The 22,583-nt window shown below is 32.2% G+C and overlaps 1 protein-coding gene across 5 annotated transcripts in view; it reads left to right on the top strand.

Moving 5' to 3' along the window:
- DIAPH3 (diaphanous related formin 3) overlaps positions 1-22,583 on the top strand; it is a 506,048-nt gene that overhangs the window by 345,289 nt on the left and 138,176 nt on the right. For all 5 annotated transcript variants that reach the window (XM_025364744.1, XM_025364743.1, XM_025364742.1 and 2 more), the window contains one exon: positions 16,802-16,937. In XM_025364744.1, the coding sequence (XP_025220529.1) occupies positions 16,802-16,937 (136 nt within the window). The remainder of the gene's footprint in view (positions 1-16,801; positions 16,938-22,583) is intronic.

Genomic DNA, 22,583 nt, shown 5'->3' with positions numbered 1-22,583 from the left:
TATTAAATCTAAACAATAGTATATAGAAGAAATTTTATTTAGGAGATAAATAAGCATGAAGGCTGGAAGGGAAGTGATTGTAACAAGGTGGTGAGATTTTCTACAGGTACTTCATTCTTTTCTATTTTTCTTTCTTTTTTGGGGATAAATATGATTATACTGCTTAAATTTTAAACAAAATATATCTCTTTGAAGTCTGGAGTGGTAATATTGGCAAAAACTCCTGACAAATAAATGTCTCATTTTGTCAGAGTCTTCTGAGCTCTTGGGTTGCTCTTTAATTCCGTATTATTCAACTTTGAAAACCAGGTTAATATGAGTGAGTCAGTATGGAAATATTAGATCTATAGCTAAAGAAAGATGTAGAGTTTTATTTGTTGAAGATCTTGTTCTGGAAATCCACAATCATAGGCAAAAATTTTCTTCTTAAAAAGTACTGTTAAAATGTTTCCATTGTTTATCCTCTGGCATTTAGTTATACTTCTGGTCATGAATGAGCAGGTTTTATTATAAGGTGAAGGCTTATTTTTGTATTACATATCGGGGGTTGGAACCACTGTCTTCACTCCGTACCTACTCCCCACATTGGCAGTTTTCCATGGAATGTTTTCTCTCAAGTTCAGGCCACTGTACTTAAGTGTTTCCTATGCTTGGAGCACTTTCTTCATACTCTGCCTGGCTAAATTATCATACCCATCCCTCTAATCCCTGTTCAGACATTTCTTCCTTTAGTAAGATCTGTGTCTGTCATATTTATCTTTGTATCTCTAGTGCAATTCATGGCATATAATAGATAAATTTGTTGAGTAACAGATGATCAATGAGTATTTAATAGCTTACATATATAGAGCTAACCATGCATCTGAAGCTATATTTACTCATTTAATCCTTATGGTAGCAAACAAATGTAGTATGCGTACTGTTATTATTCCCATTTTTCAGATGAGGAAACAGGTATAGAGAGATCCTGACTTGTCCATCATTACATAGCTGGTAAGGAGCTAAGATGCTTCCCCAGGCTGTCTGACTCCAGCGTCTATACTATACATGGCTGACCTGTGTTAACATCTATAAAATGCATAACTGCTATTGCTGTGTCAAACAGAACTAGCTTGAAACCGAACCCCTCTCCCAATAGAAAAAAAAAAAAAGAAAAAGTGGCCATTTTTTGGAACAATCATTTGGTTTGTGAATAATTGATCTAAAATATGTATAATTTAAGATTGTCTTGGGATTTAAACTTAAGCAGTTAAAGGCTGGGTTTAAATAAGCTTTCTGCTATACATTTGTCTAACTCATACAGTCTCTCCTCAGTGTTTCTGGGATCTTATGACTAATTTGTATAGATACAGCCCTTCGGGTTCATTTTTTTGTTTGCTCTATGAGAGCCTTGTTACAATAGCTAAAGAAGGAACATCTGTTCCAGACTGCTGCCTCAAGCCATGTAGACCAAGGGGGAAAAGTTTCAAAATCTTGTAGCTTCTCTGAGGAACAGCTGTTTACTTTGACAGCAGTTTCAGTCACTCCTCTTCTACTTAAGAATTCTCAACTGGGAATTAATTTTTTTAAACAGTCTACTATAGATAATATGCTCATTGGGAATGGTTCTATTTCGAACTACTGATCAATTTCCCAAGAAATAGGGAGTAAGTTTGCATTGTAATTTTGTTTAGCTTTATGTTTGTTACCATGATCAACAGAACAAAACCAAAACAACTACCATGGTTTGAATAGTTGCTTCTTACTAGATCCAGTGTCCGGTGCTTTGCATGAAGCGTCTCATCTCGTCTTTACAGTGTTTTTTGAGGTCCAGAATGTGACAGGTGAGAGAACTGCAGGGTGGAGAAGCTCCATGTCTTTGCAGAGAAGCTTCAGACTTGGTAGGGCTAAGACTGAATGGAAGCCTGCCTGACTCCAAGGCCTGTTCTTTAACAGCTTCAGGTACATTGCTGCTCAGAGAGTTTGCAAGAAAAGCCAAGGTTGTAATTTTTAAGAGTGTTTTTGATAACTTACTAGAGAGAATCAGCACAGGGGCATACTTGATTTTCATACTCCTTGGGTATAATAATTGTCTATTTACATTGATGGGTTCATGATAGAAGAATGTTTTCAGATCTGCTTCTATTTCAAAGCATGAAATGTGTTCTCTTAAAATTAGAGGACTATTAATGTAAAGCCAGGTTGCTGGGATGAAGGATAAGGTGAAGGGTAGAGGGTCAGCATCTTTCTGTAATAGATTTTTATTTACTGTAAGACTTGAGTGAAGATAAAAGTTCAGATTGGAGGTACTAGGTGGAAATATCTGACCTCATACTATATGCTGAGTAAATCGGTAGTGTGTCAGGCATCAAGCTTTATACCAAGTGAAGTTTATACCTTTATTCATGTAGTGTTGTATAGCAATAATCATTGTTTTCTATTTGTGACTGGTTTTAGATTCATTACATGCTATTAACCAATCTATGTGTTATTAGCAAATGATATCATGCTTCTACAGGATGAATTGAGCTCATGGAATTTTTGTTGAATCTTGTGAGCAACCTCATCCTCCTTAATCTGTCCAACAGCTGTAGCATGTTCATGTTTGTCCTTGGAGTTTAAACCTAGTTTTTCTGCCTTTCATTGGTCACTGTGGCTTTGAAGCATAATGTATGTACTGTTCCCATTTTCCATTCGTATTAGAGGATTTTGATCTAATTGCTTTTTCTCACATACCCCAAACTACATGGTCTCTTCCTTAATGCTCTGTTATCCGGGTGATGCTTCTCCTAATTAGAACGAGTGGAAGCCCATACTAATTAATCCATTAACCCAACTTTACTGAAAGTTCTTTTACTATTCTCTTTCTTTATCCAGAATTATTAGCATGGTACAACGCTCTTAGCTACTTAAGCAAATTTCATCTGACATCTTATTTGTTTTGCTTAACATCTCATCTTAAAGAAATTCTTCCTAATGCTTTCACCCTCTTCACACTCCTTTGTTACAGATCTCCTTACAGGTAATCTATTTCAAAATAATTTTTCTACCAAATTATACTTCTTAAAAATGTGTCGTTTTTCTGTTTTAGTTAGACATATGTAGCTATTATGTGGACTCTCTGAGTTTGCGGTAACACCTATTCTCATAGAGAATACTTTTTTTTATTTCTGTGACTTATTTTTGAGCACATGAACATTTCCTGTTGGGATTTTAAAGTACTGAAAAAGGCCACTACACTCCTTTCTTAATCATAGTTTCTAAGACGTTGAATATCTGGAAACCCCACTTTGAGTTTAGGATTTAGAGGGCAACAAAAAAAATCCCTGCCTTAAAAAAAGATCATTTTTGCATACAAAAAATGGAGAAGCATTATATTGGTATTCTCTTTTTTTGTATATGGGTATAGACATATGTGCCAAACTTTGTAGTTATTATTTTCTAGTTCATAAAATCCAGTCTCTTTCTCCCGTAACTTAATTTCCTATATATAACTCCCATCTGAATTGCCTGTGATGACAATCAAAGAGAGACATGGTTAGTCCTGTTTTCTTCAAATCTTGCATGATTGATGAAACCTGCCTATGATAGGCCTCGGCGAATTCATTTGTTATTAATAGTGATGTTTTGCTGTTTGCCGTTCTAGTGGGAATACAGCAGTGGTTGAGATGCAAGTCCTGGCATCAGAGCACCTTGGAGTTGAGTCCCATCTCTGTAGATTATTAGTGATATGAGTATAGGCAAATTACTTAACCTTACTGAGCCTCAGTTTTCTGATAACAACGGCATGCATCTCTTAGGGATGTTACTTTTTGAAGATCAAATCACATAACATACATATACCTTCAAAACAAGTTAGCCATGTACAAATAATAGAAGTCTAGTAATTTTACATTTTCAATCTCATTATAAGAGGATCAATACTGTATTTTATCCTTTTTTATTTTTATGCTCCCATATAGAATACTGTGAAATAAATAGCTACCTATTTTGCATGTATAGCTCTGGCTTTAGAGTATTTCTAGTTTTGTTAAAGTTATGTTTCATTTAGGTAAAAATTTGTCATTCGTGCTGTTTGCTGACTTTAAGTCAATTTTTGGTTTATAAAATTGAAATCTATCTTGTGAACAAATATAAAATCAATTATAACTCAGTTAATCTTGCTGCATCTGTTGATCAAGTATAATTTATTATTCTACTGAATTCTCAGACTAAAGTAGTGAAGTGCCAAACAAAAATGAAATCATCCAGTCAGAGGATATTTTTAGTGTAAAATTGTTTTTGATAAGGAGGACAGCCAGAACAAAACTCATTTTGCCAAATCATTTAGATTACACAAATTTGATCCTTGTCAACTCTAAATGCCATTTGTGCTGACTACTATGTGGACCAACTAGATCATCAAAAGGAATGTCAAAGCACTAAGCATTTCCTGTGTGCTCCTAAATCTTGTAGATTGACTCATTATATGTGTTAGAGGAAGGAAAATCATGTACAAGTCCTGTGGTTGAGTGTTGAGCCAGCTTGTGCAATTATAATAGGAAGCATCTTCTATCCTTGCTTAATTTGGTGGGCTTACAACTTGAAAATTGTATTTGGAGTCTTTTCACATAAGACTTATGTCTTCATTAGCACCTTTGTTATTCTGAGATCAAACTTGGAGCTATAATGCTCCAAACCTAGAACAAAATAAATATGCTAACTATAAGACTGTTTTTCTTATTATCCTCTAGTATCTGTTTATTAAGGAATTAGATCAATTTCAGGTGCTGAATATTTTGAGTTTGCAACTTTGAAAAATAATTTAATTCTGATAGGTTCTCCTAATCTTTAAGTTCTTCACAATAAAAACAGACCTTACTAATTGGCTTACTTTTCTTTCTTTCTTGGTAAGATTTATTCTTACTATGCGTTGCTAAATGGGATAATAACTGGATTTGACTGCCAGGTTCTGTATGAGTAAGTGACTGCTAATTTTTATTTCTTTTCCACATTTTAAGTATTTTGTTTGTTCCCTGAAATAATGTAGCAAAAGGTAATGCCTAGATTATTCTAACACGGTAGTGAGAATAAAAATAGATTGATAGTGTAGGGAAAAGGAATCAACTTAATAACTAATACATAATAATAAGATATATTAACTCATGTAATTAAAAAGGTGACATTAACCTAGAATACCACAAACAAAATTGAATAAAATGGTATGTTCTTTGTACATCAGATGCAGTGGCCTTTTCTAGATTATTCTCATACACCCTCACATAGAGACAAGAGGAGAGGGAGAGATAGAGAGGATACATGTTAACTTAAGGCTATTTTTTATGTTATATTTTAAACATAATTTGGTTTATGTGGCCGGGCGTGGTGGCTCAGGCCCGTAATCCCAGCACTTTGGGAGGCCAAGTGCGTGGATCATGAGGTCAGGAGATAGAGACCATCCTGGACAACATGGTGAAACCCCGTCTTCTACTAAAATACACACAAAAAAATTTGCCAGGCATAGTGGTGCGCGCCTGTAATCCCAGCTACTCGGGAGGCTGAGGCAGGGGAATCACTTGAACCCAGGAGGCAGAGATTTCAGTGAGGCGAGATCGCACCACTGCACTCTAGCCTGGCGACAGTGCGAGACTTTGTCTCAAAAAAAATAAAATAAATAAAAATAAAATAAATAAATAGATAAATAAATTAGGTTCATATGAGACTAGTGGGACTTTGGTTGGATGTTTGTCTTGAATAGGTGATTAGCAGCAACTCAAAAAACTGCTGCCTTATCAGCAAGCCTACCTTTAAGCACACTATGGCTGCCATCTTGTACATAGCTAGCTGTGCTTGTACTTAGCCTCGTAATTGGGAGATCGAAATAATATTTTTATTGTATAGTACTTCCGAACAAAAGGGAACAGAACACACAATGGGAAATCAAATTATACTCTGGGAAAAACCTTATTACAAACATCATATACTTTATCTATTAAAGAAATGTGAATAGGTTGAAGTATCTCATTTACTTGAAAATTTTGAGAAGTGTGGAAGGAATTGCAAAGAAACTCTTAGCAAAGTTAAGAAGGACCAGTAATGTTACATCCCTGATGGGTTAATAAGTAATTTGTTGTTTTTGCCTGAGACCGATTTCACAATAAATAGCAACTTAAGCTGAGACAGTTTAATAATCAGCACCTGCACATCCTTTGGGATATTCTAGTTTGTTCCTCAAAGGATAGTTTCCCATTTTCATAAGTTTCACGGTCATAAAAGTTCAACTAATAGCAACGCATATTGAATGTTAAGATGATGAAATTGTTTGTGCCAGAGCACAGTATATCATGTTCTCCTGTTTTCATTGATAGCAGTTTTTTAATTGGATTTGGTAATACTAGAAGAATTATTTTGATTAATTTTACTGTCATTCAAGATTTTTTTCTAAAACATCTACCTTGTAATTATTACAATAAACTTATTTACCACAAAGTAGCTATAATTTATTGTTTGTGTTTGGCACTTTGGGAAAATTTTTATAGTTTTACATTTAGTTACCAAAGAAAATAATTTTAATGGAAAACTGAAAAGTAGATCACATAATTTCTATATTCTTACAGACTTTGGTGACTAGGATTAATGTTTTAAATTTTTTTCCTCTTCCACTACAGGAATATGTATGAGAATACAGAAATGTATTTTTAAGGATTTTTTTCCAAATTAAAATATTTTCCACTTACTCCTAAAGCTGAAGTCCTCCGGAGTTTCTAGAAAGTAGTAATTAAGTATGATGAAGCATTGCCTTTTCTTAAAGTTAAATAACCCTAAGCAAGGTGTTTAGTGGGAATGTGTGAGACCTGCATGTGCTTGTTTACCTTGAGAAAATTAGTCTTGTTTTCATAGTACCTAACAGTCACTCCCCTGGAAAACATGGAGATTTAAGTTAGGTTTGTCTAATCTAATCTCATTTAGTTGAATACTTAGGAAAAAGTAAAGATTTTCGAGTTGAGTGAAATCTGTGCTAAAGAGATCCCTGACTTGTATAGCTTGAGTATCCATTAATGTTGAATGAAATAGAACTCTGAACAAGAAGACATTCATAAGCTTTTCAACTTTTTTTTCAAATAATTAAATCTCCTAGTTTTCTATGTCACAAAAATATACAGGATATCATGTTGAAAAATGTTGAGTTGGATAGGTGAATCTATTTAAATGGACTAAGACTCAAATAGAGATGAAGTACGATCAAAAAGTCAGAATCTATGGCAGCCTACTTGTATTTAATGCTATCATTTTTATATTTCATGTTTTATTAAAATTTTATTTTATAACAAAATTAGACTGATATAGCTGTCAAGTAAAGGCATATTTGGAATATAGGCTGTTTATGATGCTTTTTTTGGAAGGAGGGGAAAATACACATTGATATTTTAAATTGTACTTTTAGGGAAAAATATAAAACAAATGTTAATTGTATTATTGGGCAGTGTTTTAAGTTAATTTTTTAGGAATGTCTAATTTCAAGTGAAAGCAGTACTTTTGTGGAGAAAACACAGGAGAGCTAACTCTTATTTTCCAGAATGAAATATCATAATGAACATTAGATTTAGAATATTAAAAACAATGTGCATATACATGTAAATTAAATCTTTAGAGGTATAATAGCTAGACTTGAGGTTGAGAACTACATCTTGCCTTCCATATTTAATTCGCCACTATAGCTTCCCTGCCAAGTGATACAGCTTGTATTGGATGCAACCATTTTACTCCTGATCAACTCAGTGTACCATCGTATTCCAACATCTCTGAATAGAAAGCATTCATATTCTCATAGGAACTATGAAAATTGGCACTCCTCCATATGTTTGATGGAAGCATATATAATTGATATAAGCCAGAAAATGTTTTTTCTTGAATTGTTGCTGGATAAATGTGTTTGAAGCATTTCATTAATGATATTGTAATAATAAAAAAATTATTGATGTTATTATATAGAAATAATACTTGTTAACATTTATATAGGGCTAAAATTTATGTGTGAAGCAATGATATAAGCTATTTACATGTTTTATCTCATTTATTTCTTAAAATATCCTTATATTGCAGGTACTATTTTGTCCATGTTACAGTAGAGGAAACTGAGACATAGTCACACAGCTATTTAGTGCTAGGTGGTTATTTAAACCAAACAATATAATTTCAATTTCTACCCCCTTATCATTATACTGTCTTTATAATATGCAGCAATAAGCTCAGATTGATTTTTTTTTTTTTTACAACTTCTAAAAGTGGTGAAATGTCATACTTAATGTATTCTTGAAGACATTCTTGATCTTCAGTTCCACAGTCTTTTTTTTGATTTCTTGTTCAGGACTCATATGATATGGCTGTCCAATTACCCCTTTTTTTTTTTTTTTTTTTTTTTGGTTTATAACCTTTGGGTCATGAAACACACATGTATAAAGTATCCCCCAAAATACATAGTGAATAAGAGCTGCTGCATTATATGAACATTTTTTAAAAATAAGATCTCTGTGTTTTTCAACCCTATAAAACAGTATACTTTTGAGGACTTTGCTTATCACAATACAATTTACTAGGGACTCTTAAAAATCCATGCCACCAAAATACAACAAACTATTTTAAAAACATGGCTGTCCTGTGAGAAAATTAGGGAAATCTCCAAGGCAAAAGTAGTTAAAGAGAAAGAATGAAGTTGAAACCTGAACAATAAGCACAGGTGAGCAAAGGGGAAAACTAGGCTTGCCCTGGGAAATGAAAAACAAGACTACAACTTGGTGAATACAATGAATAAAACGTTTACAATAAGCCTGTGACAAAAGCAAATTAAAGTTATTCAGGTTAGAAATGATCCCTGGCTATTTACAGAAGCAAATTCAAATCTGTGCCAGAGGACCATTACAATTTAGATCCTCAAGATTCTCACAAATTAAGTTCAATTAAGTGAGAACACTCAATCGTAACCACCAAACATACAAAGAAACAAGGGATTGTGTGGTGAAATGATCAGAAAAAGTTAATACATATAGGCCTCCAAGACCCCAGATATTTAGTATCAATATATGAAATATTTAAGGAAATTTAACATTAAAGTTTTAAAAAGAGAAAAAGCAACAGGAGAACACTAAAAATGAGCAATTTTGAAAAAAACAAATAGAATGTATGGAAATGAAAGTGTGATGGTTGAAATTAAACATTCAGTGGATTAAAGAGCAGGTTATGTTCACTTAAGGATAGAAATGGTGAATTGCACAATACCTCTGAATAAATTGTCCAGAGTGCAAACCAGGGAGATGGTATAATTAGAAGTGTAAAATACTTCTTAAGAAACATGGAGAACAGGATGAGAAGGCCTACCACTTGTATAATTAAAGTCCCAGAAGAATAGATTCAAAAAGAATGAAAGACAATATTCAAAATGGTGGCTAAGAATTTTCCAGATCAGGAATCCATAGAATAGGAAATACAACTTATACAAAGCCAGATAAATAAAATGAGACTCACTTCAAATAAATAATGAAGCTGCAGAACACTAAAGTCAAAAAGATTTGCAGCCAGAGAGAAAAGATATGACCCCCAACGCAACAACAATTAGATACAGATTACTTTTCTGCAAAAATGGAAGGCTAAGGAGAGTGAGATCTTTAAGTGATGCACAAACATAAATGTTCTTCTAATTTAGGGTATACTGCAAAAGATCTTTATAGAGCACAGGTGGAATTATCTACTATTTGTAGATAAACAGAAAACAAGAGTGTTTTTCATCAACATCTTTATGTTAAAAGATTTTTTTTAAGAGACTGGCAAACATTTTCTTAAGTAGCCAGATAGTAAATATTTCAGGTTTGCAGGCAATACAGTCTCTGTTGCAACTCTCGTGTAACAGTGCAAAAGCAGCTATGCCCAATATGTAAATAAACAGCTGTGGCTATGTACCAGTAAAACTTTATTTACAAAATACATGGTCAATCTAAGGATTGTAGTTTGCTAGCTTCTGCTTTAAAGGTTGTATTTTAAGAAGCAACAAATTAAAAAAAAAAAAAAGAAGAAGAAGAAAAAGATTTGAGAGATAAGAAGCCATAACTATTATGAAAACAAATGTAAAGAAAGTACACAATAAAACAATGTTATATAAATTTATAAATTGAGTGAGAGAGATTTAGAATTTGGGTTTTCTTTATTCAAGGGAGAAAGGGAGATACAGATATTAATTAACTTTAGGTCTAGTTAAGTTGCTAATTTGTGTAATAAAAATACAAGGATAACCAGTGAAAGGATAGAAATATCAAATATAAATTCTAAACTGTAGTGAGAGAAATAGACTAAGAAAGACACACCAAAAAAAAAAAATCAGGAAAAATAAAAGTAATTGCATAGCTAAAGCTAGACAAATAGATGGAAACAAACATTTTATAAATCACAATAATTTTTTTAAAGGACTGTAATATCATATAAAAAATAAAATCTAGTTTTATGCTCTTTACAAGAGACCCCCCTGTAACCTATGGATATAGAAATGTTTGAAGTAACAGGACAGTTAATGAAATATAAGGCAAATATTAATCAAAAGAGAGAGAAACTATGTTAATAGGTACAGTCGACTCAAGACATTAATTACTTCATGATAACAAAAAGCTTAATTCACCTGAAAGATACAACAATTTAAAAATGGCATGTGCTTAATAACATAGCCCCAAAATGACATTGTAAAAATTAATAAACTATATGGATAAGTTGACAGATTTAGGATTATGTTAGGAAATTTCAACAAAGTTCTCTAACTTAACTGATAAGCAGAAAAATATCGTTAAAGACAAGGGTTAAACAATTAACAGACTTGATTTGATTGTGTATATAGAATTCAAACTCGATAATTAAAGAATACACATTTTTTCATGTACAAGTTGAACTTTTATAAAATTGGTTATGTACTAGAGATCATGAAATAAATCTCAATACATTTTTCAGTGTCAGTTTTATTTATTTATTGACCACAATGACATGAAATTAGAAATACAATTAAAAGGATGAAATTTTAAAACCTCTATTTTGAAAATTCTAAAAACACATTTAAAAAGCCATATGTCAAAGATGAAATTATGGAAAACAATTATACTTGAACAATATTGAAAATACCCCACTTTAGAATTTGCTGGATGCAGTAAAAGTAGTATAAAGAAATTTATACCATATGTGCTTAAGAGAACAAGTCAAATGTTCCTACATAAAGAAAAGATAAATATTTAAGGTTATGGATGTTCCATTTACCCTGATTTGATCTTTGCACATTATATAAATATATCAGATTATCATATGCACCCCCAAAATATGTACATGTATTATGTGTCAATAAAAAAGCTTTTATCAGAAAGACTTAAAGATATAAGCATCTGACTTTAGAAATTTAAAAAGGATTTATATGATCCTAGAGAAAACAGAAGGAGGGATATGAAAGATTAAATGAAAGAAAAAGTGACATAAACTTAACAGGCAAAAATGAGGTTATTCTGAAAAGACAAGTTAATTCGATATATTGCTAAAAAGATTAATCAAGAAAAAAGAGAAGAGAAATAATATTGAGAATGTAAAAAGGAATGTAACTAAAGATACAGAAAATAGTAAAAAGAGAAGAGCTTTCTATAAAAATTAGTAGGATAGTATTGGAAAAGGTGAATGAAATGGGTAAGTTCCTAGAAAAAAATAACTTATTGAAATTACTTTAAAAGAAATAGAAAGCACGAATAGTTCTATAACTAATTTTTATTTTAATGACTTTTAATCTTCAAAATAAATACTTGGCCTAGAAGTTTTTCAGATACATTTTACCAAATTTTAATGAAATGATTATCTCAAACAAATGGAATATAAAACTGTATTTTATGACTAAATGTTCGAAAAGATAAATTCTTCCTGTCCAAGTTGAGTTTATCCCAGAAGTGAAATTATGGCTTAATATTAGAACATTCATAAATATAATTCACTATATTGAGTCTAATGGAAAAAAAAATGTGAAATTTCTCTCAGTCAAGTCAGAAAATCCTACTCAGATTTCAAAACAAGAACCATGAACTAATTTAACCCTTCACCCTACTCCGAAGTAGGAAAGGAGTCAAAGGAAACCCTTTAACCTAATACTTGGACTCTAACTCCTAGTCAGTATAGTAAGATAAGACAAGTAGGAGTTGAAAATGTAAAGATTGAAAAGGGAGAAAATCAAGCTGACATTATAGCACTCTAAGAATAGCAAAAACAAATCCTATAGAAAAACTATCAGAAATAAAAATTATCAGTAGTATATATAAAAGTTACATTTTTTAGGCTGGGTGAGGTGGCTCATCCCTGTAATCCCAGCACATTGGGAGGCTAAGGTGAGAGGATCACTTGAACCCAGGAGTTCAAGACCAGCTTAGACAATATTGTCAAGACCCCCATCTCTACATAAAGTAAAAATTACCTTTTTATATGTTATAAAACAATAGAAATCATAATTTTTAAAGAAGGCACCATTTGCAATAGCAAAAGAAATGTAAGGTATAGAGAGTAAATCTAACAAAAATGTCCAAGACCTGAATGGAGAAAATGAGTTTTTTTTCTAAAGGCTTTTTTAAAGATCCAAGTTAATAAAAAGCCATATGCTGTTCACAGATATGAGACTCAAAATTGTGAAGATACCAATTAAAAATCCTTATAATCTTTTTCAACAAAACTTAACAAGTCTATTCTAAAATATAGATGGAAGAGCAAAGGCCCAAGGACATAGAAGACATTCCTAAGTAAGAAAAATAAGATGTAAGCCATAATAATTAAAATAGAGTATTATTCTTAAAGACATGGATATATTGATCAAATGGACTAAAAGAGCCGTAAATCAACACACATGTGCCAATTGAAATCCAAAAGAAGTGACTTTGCATATTAATGGATAAAGGATGGGCAAAAATGAATTGGATCTCCACCTCATACAGTTCAAAAATGTTGATTCCAACAATGAATGATTGGATTTTTAAAATGTGGTTTATATACACAATGGAATACTATTCAGCCTTAAACGAAAAAATGGAAATTCTGTCATTTGCAATAACATAGATGAAACCAGAAGACATTATGTTAAGTGAAATAAGCCATTCACTGAGAAACAAACACCATAATATCATCTCGCTTACGTGTGGTATATGAAAAAGTCCGACTTACAGAAATTGAGAATAGAATGGTGGTTATCATTCTACATCGAGGGTAAGGGGGTTGCACCAAACTCTATCTGGCAAGTAACACTCAAAGAATTTCTTTAGGCAAAGTGTAGCTGAAAGTAGTTGGTGGCAGTGCAGTTTGTTTGCCTGTTGACTAAATATAAAACAAGGTCAAGAAAAGATGATGTTTTTAAAAAATTTTTGTCTTATAGCCAATTATCTTTATATCTGGCTAACCCTTAACTTTTCTTTCTTAATTCAAATTTAGGATGGAAGTCACTGAGAGGCAGTCACATCCAAAATAGTATTGTTCTCTTTTAATTATTAAGCTTTTCTGTTTTAAGCTACTTTTACTTCTTAACATTTAGAATAAAAGAAAATCTCAAATTACTGTTTGAACTGGGGTATTAGTCTCAGACTGAACACCTATTTCTGTGTTCTCTATTGGTATTTTTTTCAACTAAAATTCTTGTAATAGTTATAATATCAGAATATGCTATGTTTTAAATGAAGTAGGTTTTTAAATGAAAATCAATAGTGCATTTTTCATAAAACAAAATAGGTTTAAGTACCTCTTCAGACCTTATTTCTAAATGTAAACATTGTTTTTATAGATCTTAGAAAAGTAATTTTGACTTTTTATTACCCATGGGAATGCTAAAAGGGCGTGGCAATTGTATCTGATAGCAGATGGCCTATTATGTACTCACATTTAAATGTATTCAGTCATTAAAGTAGAAAATTCACATCAGAAAATGTTATACCTTAATTAGACTCATAAATAAGCTACATGATATATTATTTATTTATTGTAGGTTCCTCTTGTTAATTTCTCTCAAGCAAGAAATACAATTTTGATTCCTGAATATTTGCTTATCCTTTCTCTATCCCAACCTATCTTCTTACCCCATCTCCCTTATAGATACATAGATACATGAGTATGCATGCACACACACATACAAATATACACACTTGTCTTTGAACCCATGATTGTCTTCTCCTACCATTCTCATATTGATGTGTGTGTGTGTGCGTGCGTGCGTGTGTGCGTGTGTGATGGAGTCTTGCTCTGTTGCCAGGCTGGAGTGTGGTGGTGTGATCTTGGCTCACTGAAACCTCCGCCTCCCGCCTCCCAGGTTCAAGTGATTCTCCTGCTTCAGCCTCCCAAGTAGCTAGGACTACAGGTGTGTGCCACCATGCTCAGCTAATTTTTGTATTTTTAGCAGAGGTGGGGTTTCACCATGTTGGCCAGGATGGTCTCAATCTCCTGACCTCGTGATCCACCTGCCTTGGCCTTCCAAAGTGCTGGGATTACAGGCATGAGCCACCATGCCCAGCCTCTTATGTTGATTTTTATTACAACTTTTGTCTCATTAGCTGCCTCTTAATATACATGACCATAATATGAAGCAATATGGTAGAAAACCACTGACTGTAGCTAGCTTTCAAATCTTGCAACTTACTGCCTCTTACTACTTTTATTGCAGTAAACAAGTATTTAACCTCTCTGGGCCAGATTAGAGAATGCAGAATCCACTTTGAGAATTAAAGGGATTGCATAATAAAGTATCTAGTATTGCAGCTGGTATTTTATAGCTTAGCAATAATAACTATCATTTATATATGTCAAGAACTGTGAAGAGTTTGAGAGTTTACCTACTAACAGGCTAACAAGTTAACTTGACACCATTTCATTCATTTGGGGTCAGAGACAAAGAATTCTTTGCCACTCACACAATAACAATAGCCAGATTAAACAATTTTTTTTTTTTAGGTTTCTGAACCCGTACTCCCACAGGGCTATGTGAAACGGACAGATGACACTTGCATCCATAGTGGTTTGTGTCATTGGAGGGAAATCCTGAATTTAGGGAATGCAGTCTTTTATAATAGGTAGTAAGACTGTCCAGCCTTTGCTCCAGTTTATCATTCTGGGCAGTAACAAACCCCTTAGCTTAGGAGGGAGACACTACATCTGTCTTCAAATACTGTTCATTATGCAAATATCTTTGAAAAGATAGTTCAAAACAAAGGTGCTTTGTTGGTGCTTGTATCTCAGTGTACGTAGTTTTGCACTTGTCTGCTTGAAAATCTCTAGTCATTTTCCAGAAGCATTAAAAGAAAATCCAGCCTCTCTATCTTGGCCTAGAAGACCTGAGGGATCAGGCCTCAGCATACCTCCCTGACCTCATCTCATACCTTTATACTGGCTTTCTTTCTGTCTCCTAAACCCACCAGCAGCCTTTGCATTAGCAGTTCCCTCTGCCTGATGTGTTCTAGATCGTCACTTACCTAGCTCCTTGACATTCAAGATTCAGCTTGAATCAAGTCAGAGTGAGACCTTATCTCTCTACCTAATGTAAAGTAACCTCTCAGGAATGCTATCACAGCACTCTTATTTTGTTGTTGTTATTTATTGTTTATCTCTGCCTCCTGCGATACCCTACCATATAGAATGTAAACTTATTTTAGTGTCCTCTCTTATGCACTCTTCCTTCTCCCCTCTCTACCTTCCTTTCCTCTCTCTTTTTCTTTCTCCTCCACTTTAAAACAATACTATTTAGTAGTTTCTCAGTAAGTATTAATTGGACGGATGGATGGATGGATGGATGGATGGATGGATGCATGCATGCATGAGTTACTATCCCCTCTACTCTATACTTTTTGTTTCTTTTTGTTGTTGGTCAAAAATATTAAACTTTATTATTTGATTTTTAATGAAGAACTTGTGCTAACTCTAGGGTTAAAATAAAGAATGCCACAGTAAAGAAATAAAAGCCTTCCCCCAAAACAACATAAACCACCTACTTGTTATAGTTTAATTACACACTTTTCTATTTAGTACCAGTGGTGATAAACTTCCAGTGTGTTAACCTGTTTGGTTTCATTGATGTTTAATATAATGTTACTCTCTTTGTTGGCACTTGAAAACCCCATATTTACCTGCTAATTCCCCTTAATGCCACATGAGGGGCATTTCTTGATGTGTGTAACACTTAAGAAGTAAGAAATTAAACAAATAATCACATATCTATTAAGATCTTCTTATTATTAGCATGTTATTATTAGTTTTGATCAATAGCCAGTGGACCTGGCTTAGAAATGACAAATATTTCTTTAGTTATCTTTACGATATTTCTCTATATGAGAAAAATTCATATATGATTATAATAAAAAGTAGCCACTACAAGATTTCACTTCTTTTATCATGTTTTTAATTTGATAATTTGTCTTGTACTTGATAATTTGCTTTGCAAAGAAGATATGGAAAACCCTAATTCAGTTGCTAGACACTTTTGGAAATGTATATGGTAAAAGTTTTGATTTGTGAATTAAATGCTTGTTTTATTTTCAGTTTCTGTCTCCCATCTCCCTTTTAGTTAGTTAATTCCATCAAGATGTAGATGTTTTAAAGACGCAGGTTTAAGTTTAATAACAGTTGTATTTATAGATAGATAGCATATTTAACGAGGGTTTCTGTGCATACCTTTTAGAAGAATGTATTACTAACATAACTCACCATTATCTAAAAGATAATCATGTCTCTACCTTAAGTATATTTTCAAATAGATAATTTTCCATTTTGTGGGGTGAATCACTGGTTAAAATTGATCATTTTTCAAAAATTTTTGTAATAGCAAGCAATAAAGGAGAACATCAAAAAAAGAGAAGCAGAGGAAAAAGAAAAACGTGCCAGAATAGCTAAAGAATTAGCAGAGAGAGAAAGACTTGAACGCCAACAAAAGAAAAAGCGTTTATTAGAAGTGAAGACTGGTGAGTACTATCAAATTTGCTATTTATTCTATGTATACTTAAGATTTATACTGGCTGCTTTATTAGCATATTAATGAACTTAGTGAAAAATGAAAATACAATCACTTGTTTCTGTAATTAAACCACAGAACAATTGTTTCTTTATGGTCTTTTCTCCCTTCCATTTACTAACAAGTAGTGTAGTGTCTTCATTCTAATGGTCATAGGTGATTTGGTCCTCTGTTATGCTGTTTTGCTTCCAGCGTAGTCACGTTTCTTTCATTACTAACTCAATAAACAATCTTTAATAATGTATGTCAGTTAATAAAGTAACTATCAGAAAATGACTGTGGAGAATTCTATAGGACATGTAACCTGGTTTCTTCAACAAAATATCCCAAGGGAGGGAAAAAAGTGATGGAGGATAAACATTGTTTAAAAGAAAGAGACTTAAGTGAAATATTAGCCAATTGCAATGTATGGAATTTATGTGTATTCCAATCTGTGGTCCCAGCTACTCAGGAGGTTGAGGTAGGAGGATCGCCTGAGTCTGGAAGGTTGAGGCTGCAGTATGCCTTGATCTTGCCACTGCACTGCAGTCTGGGAGACAGAGTGAGATTTTGTTTCAAAAAAACAACAAAAAGAAAAAAGCAGTCTGAACATTTTGGATACTTTTTTTCCCCCTGTAAACATGACAAAATTGTTGTCAATATGTTTCAAAGTATCTTTTAGAGTCTGGTACTGAAATTTTACAGAAACATATGTATATATGTATTTCAAGAAGCTAAAAGATACCACTTATTTAGAAGCAAAAGAATTATGTAAAATGTAGTTATATTTTCATTCCCTGAAAAATTTGGCTTTTCTACTTCCAAGTCAGTAAGGACTGAACAAGGCTTTAATTAAAATCCATCCGCTTCACTGCTAAATCACCATAGTTTACAATTCAGGGTTACAAATTCACCTCAGGTTTCCCCAGGAATAGACAGAGATGCCTACTTTGCCTTCTTTACTTTCACTTTACAGGTATATTTTGTGCTTACTAAAGTGAACGGAGTACCTTAATGTATTGCACTTGTTTCTTCCTGGGAAGAAACATCATCTAAGCACAATTTCTTGTTTATATTTGAAATTCAGGGAATATTCTCAGAATTATTTTTAAGTATGAATGAAAATGGAGATCAGAAAGATTTAGTATTTATTTTTAAAATATGCTTCTGGAAAGAATTTTAAATTGATATATTATTTCCTAACTTACAGAAGATTCTGGTGTTTGAACATTAACTCTTTATTTATTTATTTATTTGTTTTTGAGATGGAGTTTTGCTCTTCTTGCAGAGCCTGGAGTGCAATGGCGCGTTCTTGGCTCACTGCAACTTCCACCTCCTGGGTTCAAGGGATTCTCTTGCCTCAGCCTCCCGAGTGACTGGGATTACAGGGGCCTGCCACCATGCCCGGCTAATTTCGTATTTTTAGTAGAGACAGAGTTTCACCATGTTGGCCAGGCTGGTCTTTAACTCCTGACCTCAAGTGATCTACCTGCCTCAGCCTCCCAAAGTGCTGGGATTACAGGCATGAGCCACCACTCCCAGCCTGAACATTAGCTCTTTTAGCATTGGCTAAAGTTATCTAGATGAGTTGCTAGATGGCAGATTGGATGCATTGTTTGTGGGTTTTGCCCAGAGTCTGATCACACAGAGTGTCTCAGTCATTCTCTCTTATACCAATTTGAAAGATTGAAACTTGATAGGGCACAGAAATTCTAATAAAACTTCCAGTGTAATCTCAGTAATGTTTTAATTTAAATTTGTGTCTCCGTAAGGAAATTTTCATTTTTAAGAATGAGTTTATTTTTCAAATTTATTTACATTATAGAAAACACCTAAAAAAATAGTAGATCAAAAGACTGTTACCCATAATCTTCCTATCCAAAGAATCACTGTAAACATTTCTGCACACTGTTCTTTCAGTTTTAAATTTTTCTGCTTTCTAATAGTAGCTATGCAGTTCAGTGTCACACTTTATATTGCTGAACTTTTGAATGTTTCGTGTTATTAATAACTTGTAATTCTTATAATTTTTAATATCTATATGATTGATTCCACTGGATGTGCCATATATAATTTAACTTGCATTAGTCAGTAATGAAGTCATGGAACAATAGTTATTGCTGATTTTTCAATGTGATTAATCTTTTTATTCATTAATAGAAAATAATTATTTTATTGGACATAGACTAGAAAAGGATATTTTTAAGACTTTTGATGCATACTTAAAATTGATTTTCAGAAGCATAACTTTAATTTTCTCAACTTTCAACATTGAGTTATGATTGTGCCTTGGTTGAATACTCTTATTTTTTAAAGATTTTTGCTAATTTTATAGATTTTAAATTTATGTTTTATTATCTTAATTTGCATTTCTTTGAGTATTACTAAAGTTGGACTTTTAAGAGGGTTTATAGTTCAGTTTTCGTTCCTCTGTCGTGAATTGTGTTATCTTTTTTTTATTGATTTGTACAAGTTAGCTCAGTATGTATTCATATTTACATTTTAAATATCTCTTTCCAGTGTGGCTTTTTTATTTCTATATCTTGGCATATATAAAACTATTTTATTTTCATTCTATGATGTTTTAATATTTGCCTTTGTTATTTTTTTCTATCACCTTTAAGTTTATAAAATCATCCTTTCAGTGATTTCATATAAACTTCATTTCTTTTCTAGTTTTGATTATTTATAATATGACTCTACTCCACTTATTTATAATTCTTCCTTAATTATTCATATATTTGATAGATAGGTTTTAATATACTAGGATCTGTTTCTGAATTTTACCAAAACCATTCTAATATTTAGCCATCAATTGTGTTTAATAGCTGTTTTATGTTGCTTTAAAATAGGTAATTTTATGTTGATGACATTACCTTCTTTTCTTAATTTTAAAATAGGCTTGAATGTTTTTAATTTTAACAATAGATTTACAGAAAGATTTTATTCTATCTTTCGTTAATCATAGATCCCATCTTATTTGACCTATTGGATTATTTTATTAGACTTTTTCTGTACTCTCTTCCTAAACATGGTCTGCAAATTGTCATAGGTGGGCCTCAAGTAATTGTAAAATCCTCACCCAATAGGACTTTCCAAACCTCTAATTTGCTGAGGTGCATATGCATCATACATTTTAACATTTTTCAGGAGTGCCCTCTGCAGAGCATAGTCTGAGTAACTTTGATTTATATAAATGATATTAAAATAATTTTAAATATATTTGTAAAATAAATAAAGATATATGCTGTATCTATATCATACCTATGAATATGCTATAGATGTAATAAAACTCATTTGATACAAGATGCTGAAACAGCTATGATTTAAGAAGCTACTGTGAGACTTTGTCTTTTAAAAACATTTGAAATTTTTGCAAGTCAACTTTGAGTTTTTTTTTTTTTTTAGACTGTGGGGTTTAAAATAATCTAGGGATAATAGCCCAAATTTCATAATATTTGTAAACACATAATTTTCTCACCAAAGTGAAAGACCTCTTCTAAAATTCCAATAAATTATGATGATTCTGAATGGTCCTTACTTTTCCTTTAAAATCAACACAATTATTAACGTAGAAGAACCAAGTATTTGATTTCTTAAAGTAACTGTTATTACCAAGTGAGTCATATAATCATATAACAAATATATTATTACATGCTTATTTATTGATAACTTTTTCATTTTTAAAAACATCACAAATATACAATCACCTTTTTTCCATATTATATGTGGAATATGCTTTTTGTCAAGTCATGATTTTTATAACATTTGAAGGCTTTATGAAATGGAGGTTACTAAAGTAGTGTATCTAATTTAGCACTTAATTACTGAAAACATGTAAAATATCACTTTTTTATACTTTTAAATTGATACATTGAATTTTATCCTTATGTGATATTTGACAAATATGATCTTCAATAAAGACACTATACTATTATAAAAATATGTGTTATCATTTCTATTATTATTTTATTGGTAAAAAACGAAATACAGCAAGGCCACTTTTTATTGTTCTTTTATTCATCAAGTTTTTTTCTATATGTTGAGATTACAGTGATAAATAAGAATAAAAAGGTTCCTGCTGTAATGAAGTTTAAAATTCTAATGAATGCTTCAAATAACCAAATATAAAATAATATCAGATAATAATTTATAGGAACTAAAATAAGAACGATAATGAGATGGAGACTGCTTAGGCTGGTGGCAGTAACAAAATTTGGTCTCAGAGAACTAAGGAGACTATTAGTATATATCAAACTTTCTATTTTAAATATTGTTTAATAAAAATCCTCAGAAGTTGATTAAGATTTATATAATCAGTGTATGTGGTTTTCGGATAACCAAGCTTATAAGCTATTCTATATGTGCTAATATGGTGTATATTTTAAACATTGTGAGGATCAGTTGAAACTTTATGTAATTTTTCTCCACAGGTGTTATATTTTAGTACAGAATATGGTACTGCTCAAATCTTTGTAAAAATTTTTAGCCTGACTTTCTCAGCCTTGAAAGAATGTGGAAGGGTGAATTATTGAATTTAGTTTTGTTACCTCATTGAGCCAAGAACTTTTTGTTTTAGTTTATTTTCGTATGTAAGACACATATCCCTGGATGGTAGAGGAAGAGAAAAATCTTCACATAACTCTGCCATAAACCCACAGGGAGCTTCCTTCCATATATTTTCATGACTTTAGTATTTCCTCCATGCAAATAAGAACTGAATTTTTTCACAGGTGTTGAAATTCTTATATCACTATCTGAGGTAGCAGAGTAAATTAAATTCCTGTTCTTTCTTACCCACGGTAAATCATTACTTGCCGTTGGCAAGAGAACAGGCAACTATTTCCAAATCTACTATTATTTATTATCACTATCATTTCAGAATGTGACTTTCGTTAATAGAATGAAAATAAAAGTAAAAATAGTGGACTAAATTTCTCCAAGAAGAAAAATGAAGCATTAAAAATCCTTTTGAGCCTCAAAACTAAGAAAGCAGTCTCCTATTATATTATGATGTTAAAACATGATGTTTTTTGTTTCTGTTTTCTCTTTTTTTTTTTTAATGATGAGCGTGAAGGTCTCTTAAATATTCACATACACACTTTTGGTTATTTCTGTTGAATGTTTTGGTATTACATAAACAAGCAAGTTACATTTTCACGATGTCTTTATTTAATCAATATATGAATTTTGAATAAGCGTCTAAGGTTGATCCTTGAGTTTGAACTATTTTAATTTAAGAAATACCTACAGTATTCATCTGACATGAAGACTACCAAGCATAGACACTAGTGTTTATTAATTTAAAATGCATAACTATTCTTATGTGTAATCATTTCTAGTAAGGCAAGTAGTAGTAATAATTTTATGTGATTATGCACAACTTTCTCTAAATTCCATTTCTGTTTCTTAATCATGGACACAAATAGGGCATTTGAGAATAGAATTCAAACATTATACTCTAAGACTTCCTGAGTATGTAAGTTGATTCACATCATTTTTAAATAGCAGATCAAAATGGCCTTGAAATGGACCCAGTGTTGTGTAATTATGTTTTGTGGGGGAAGTAAATAAGAGCTTATTTAATGGAGCAATAAAAACTGTATGAGCAGCTCCT

The sequence above is a fragment of the Theropithecus gelada genome, chromosome 17 (genome assembly GCF_003255815.1).
Source record: "Theropithecus gelada isolate Dixy chromosome 17, Tgel_1.0, whole genome shotgun sequence".
Lineage (NCBI taxonomy): Eukaryota > Metazoa > Chordata > Mammalia > Primates > Cercopithecidae > Theropithecus > Theropithecus gelada.
The sequence above is the reverse complement of the archived record's forward strand: the minus strand, read 5'-3'. Positions and strand labels throughout refer to the sequence as shown.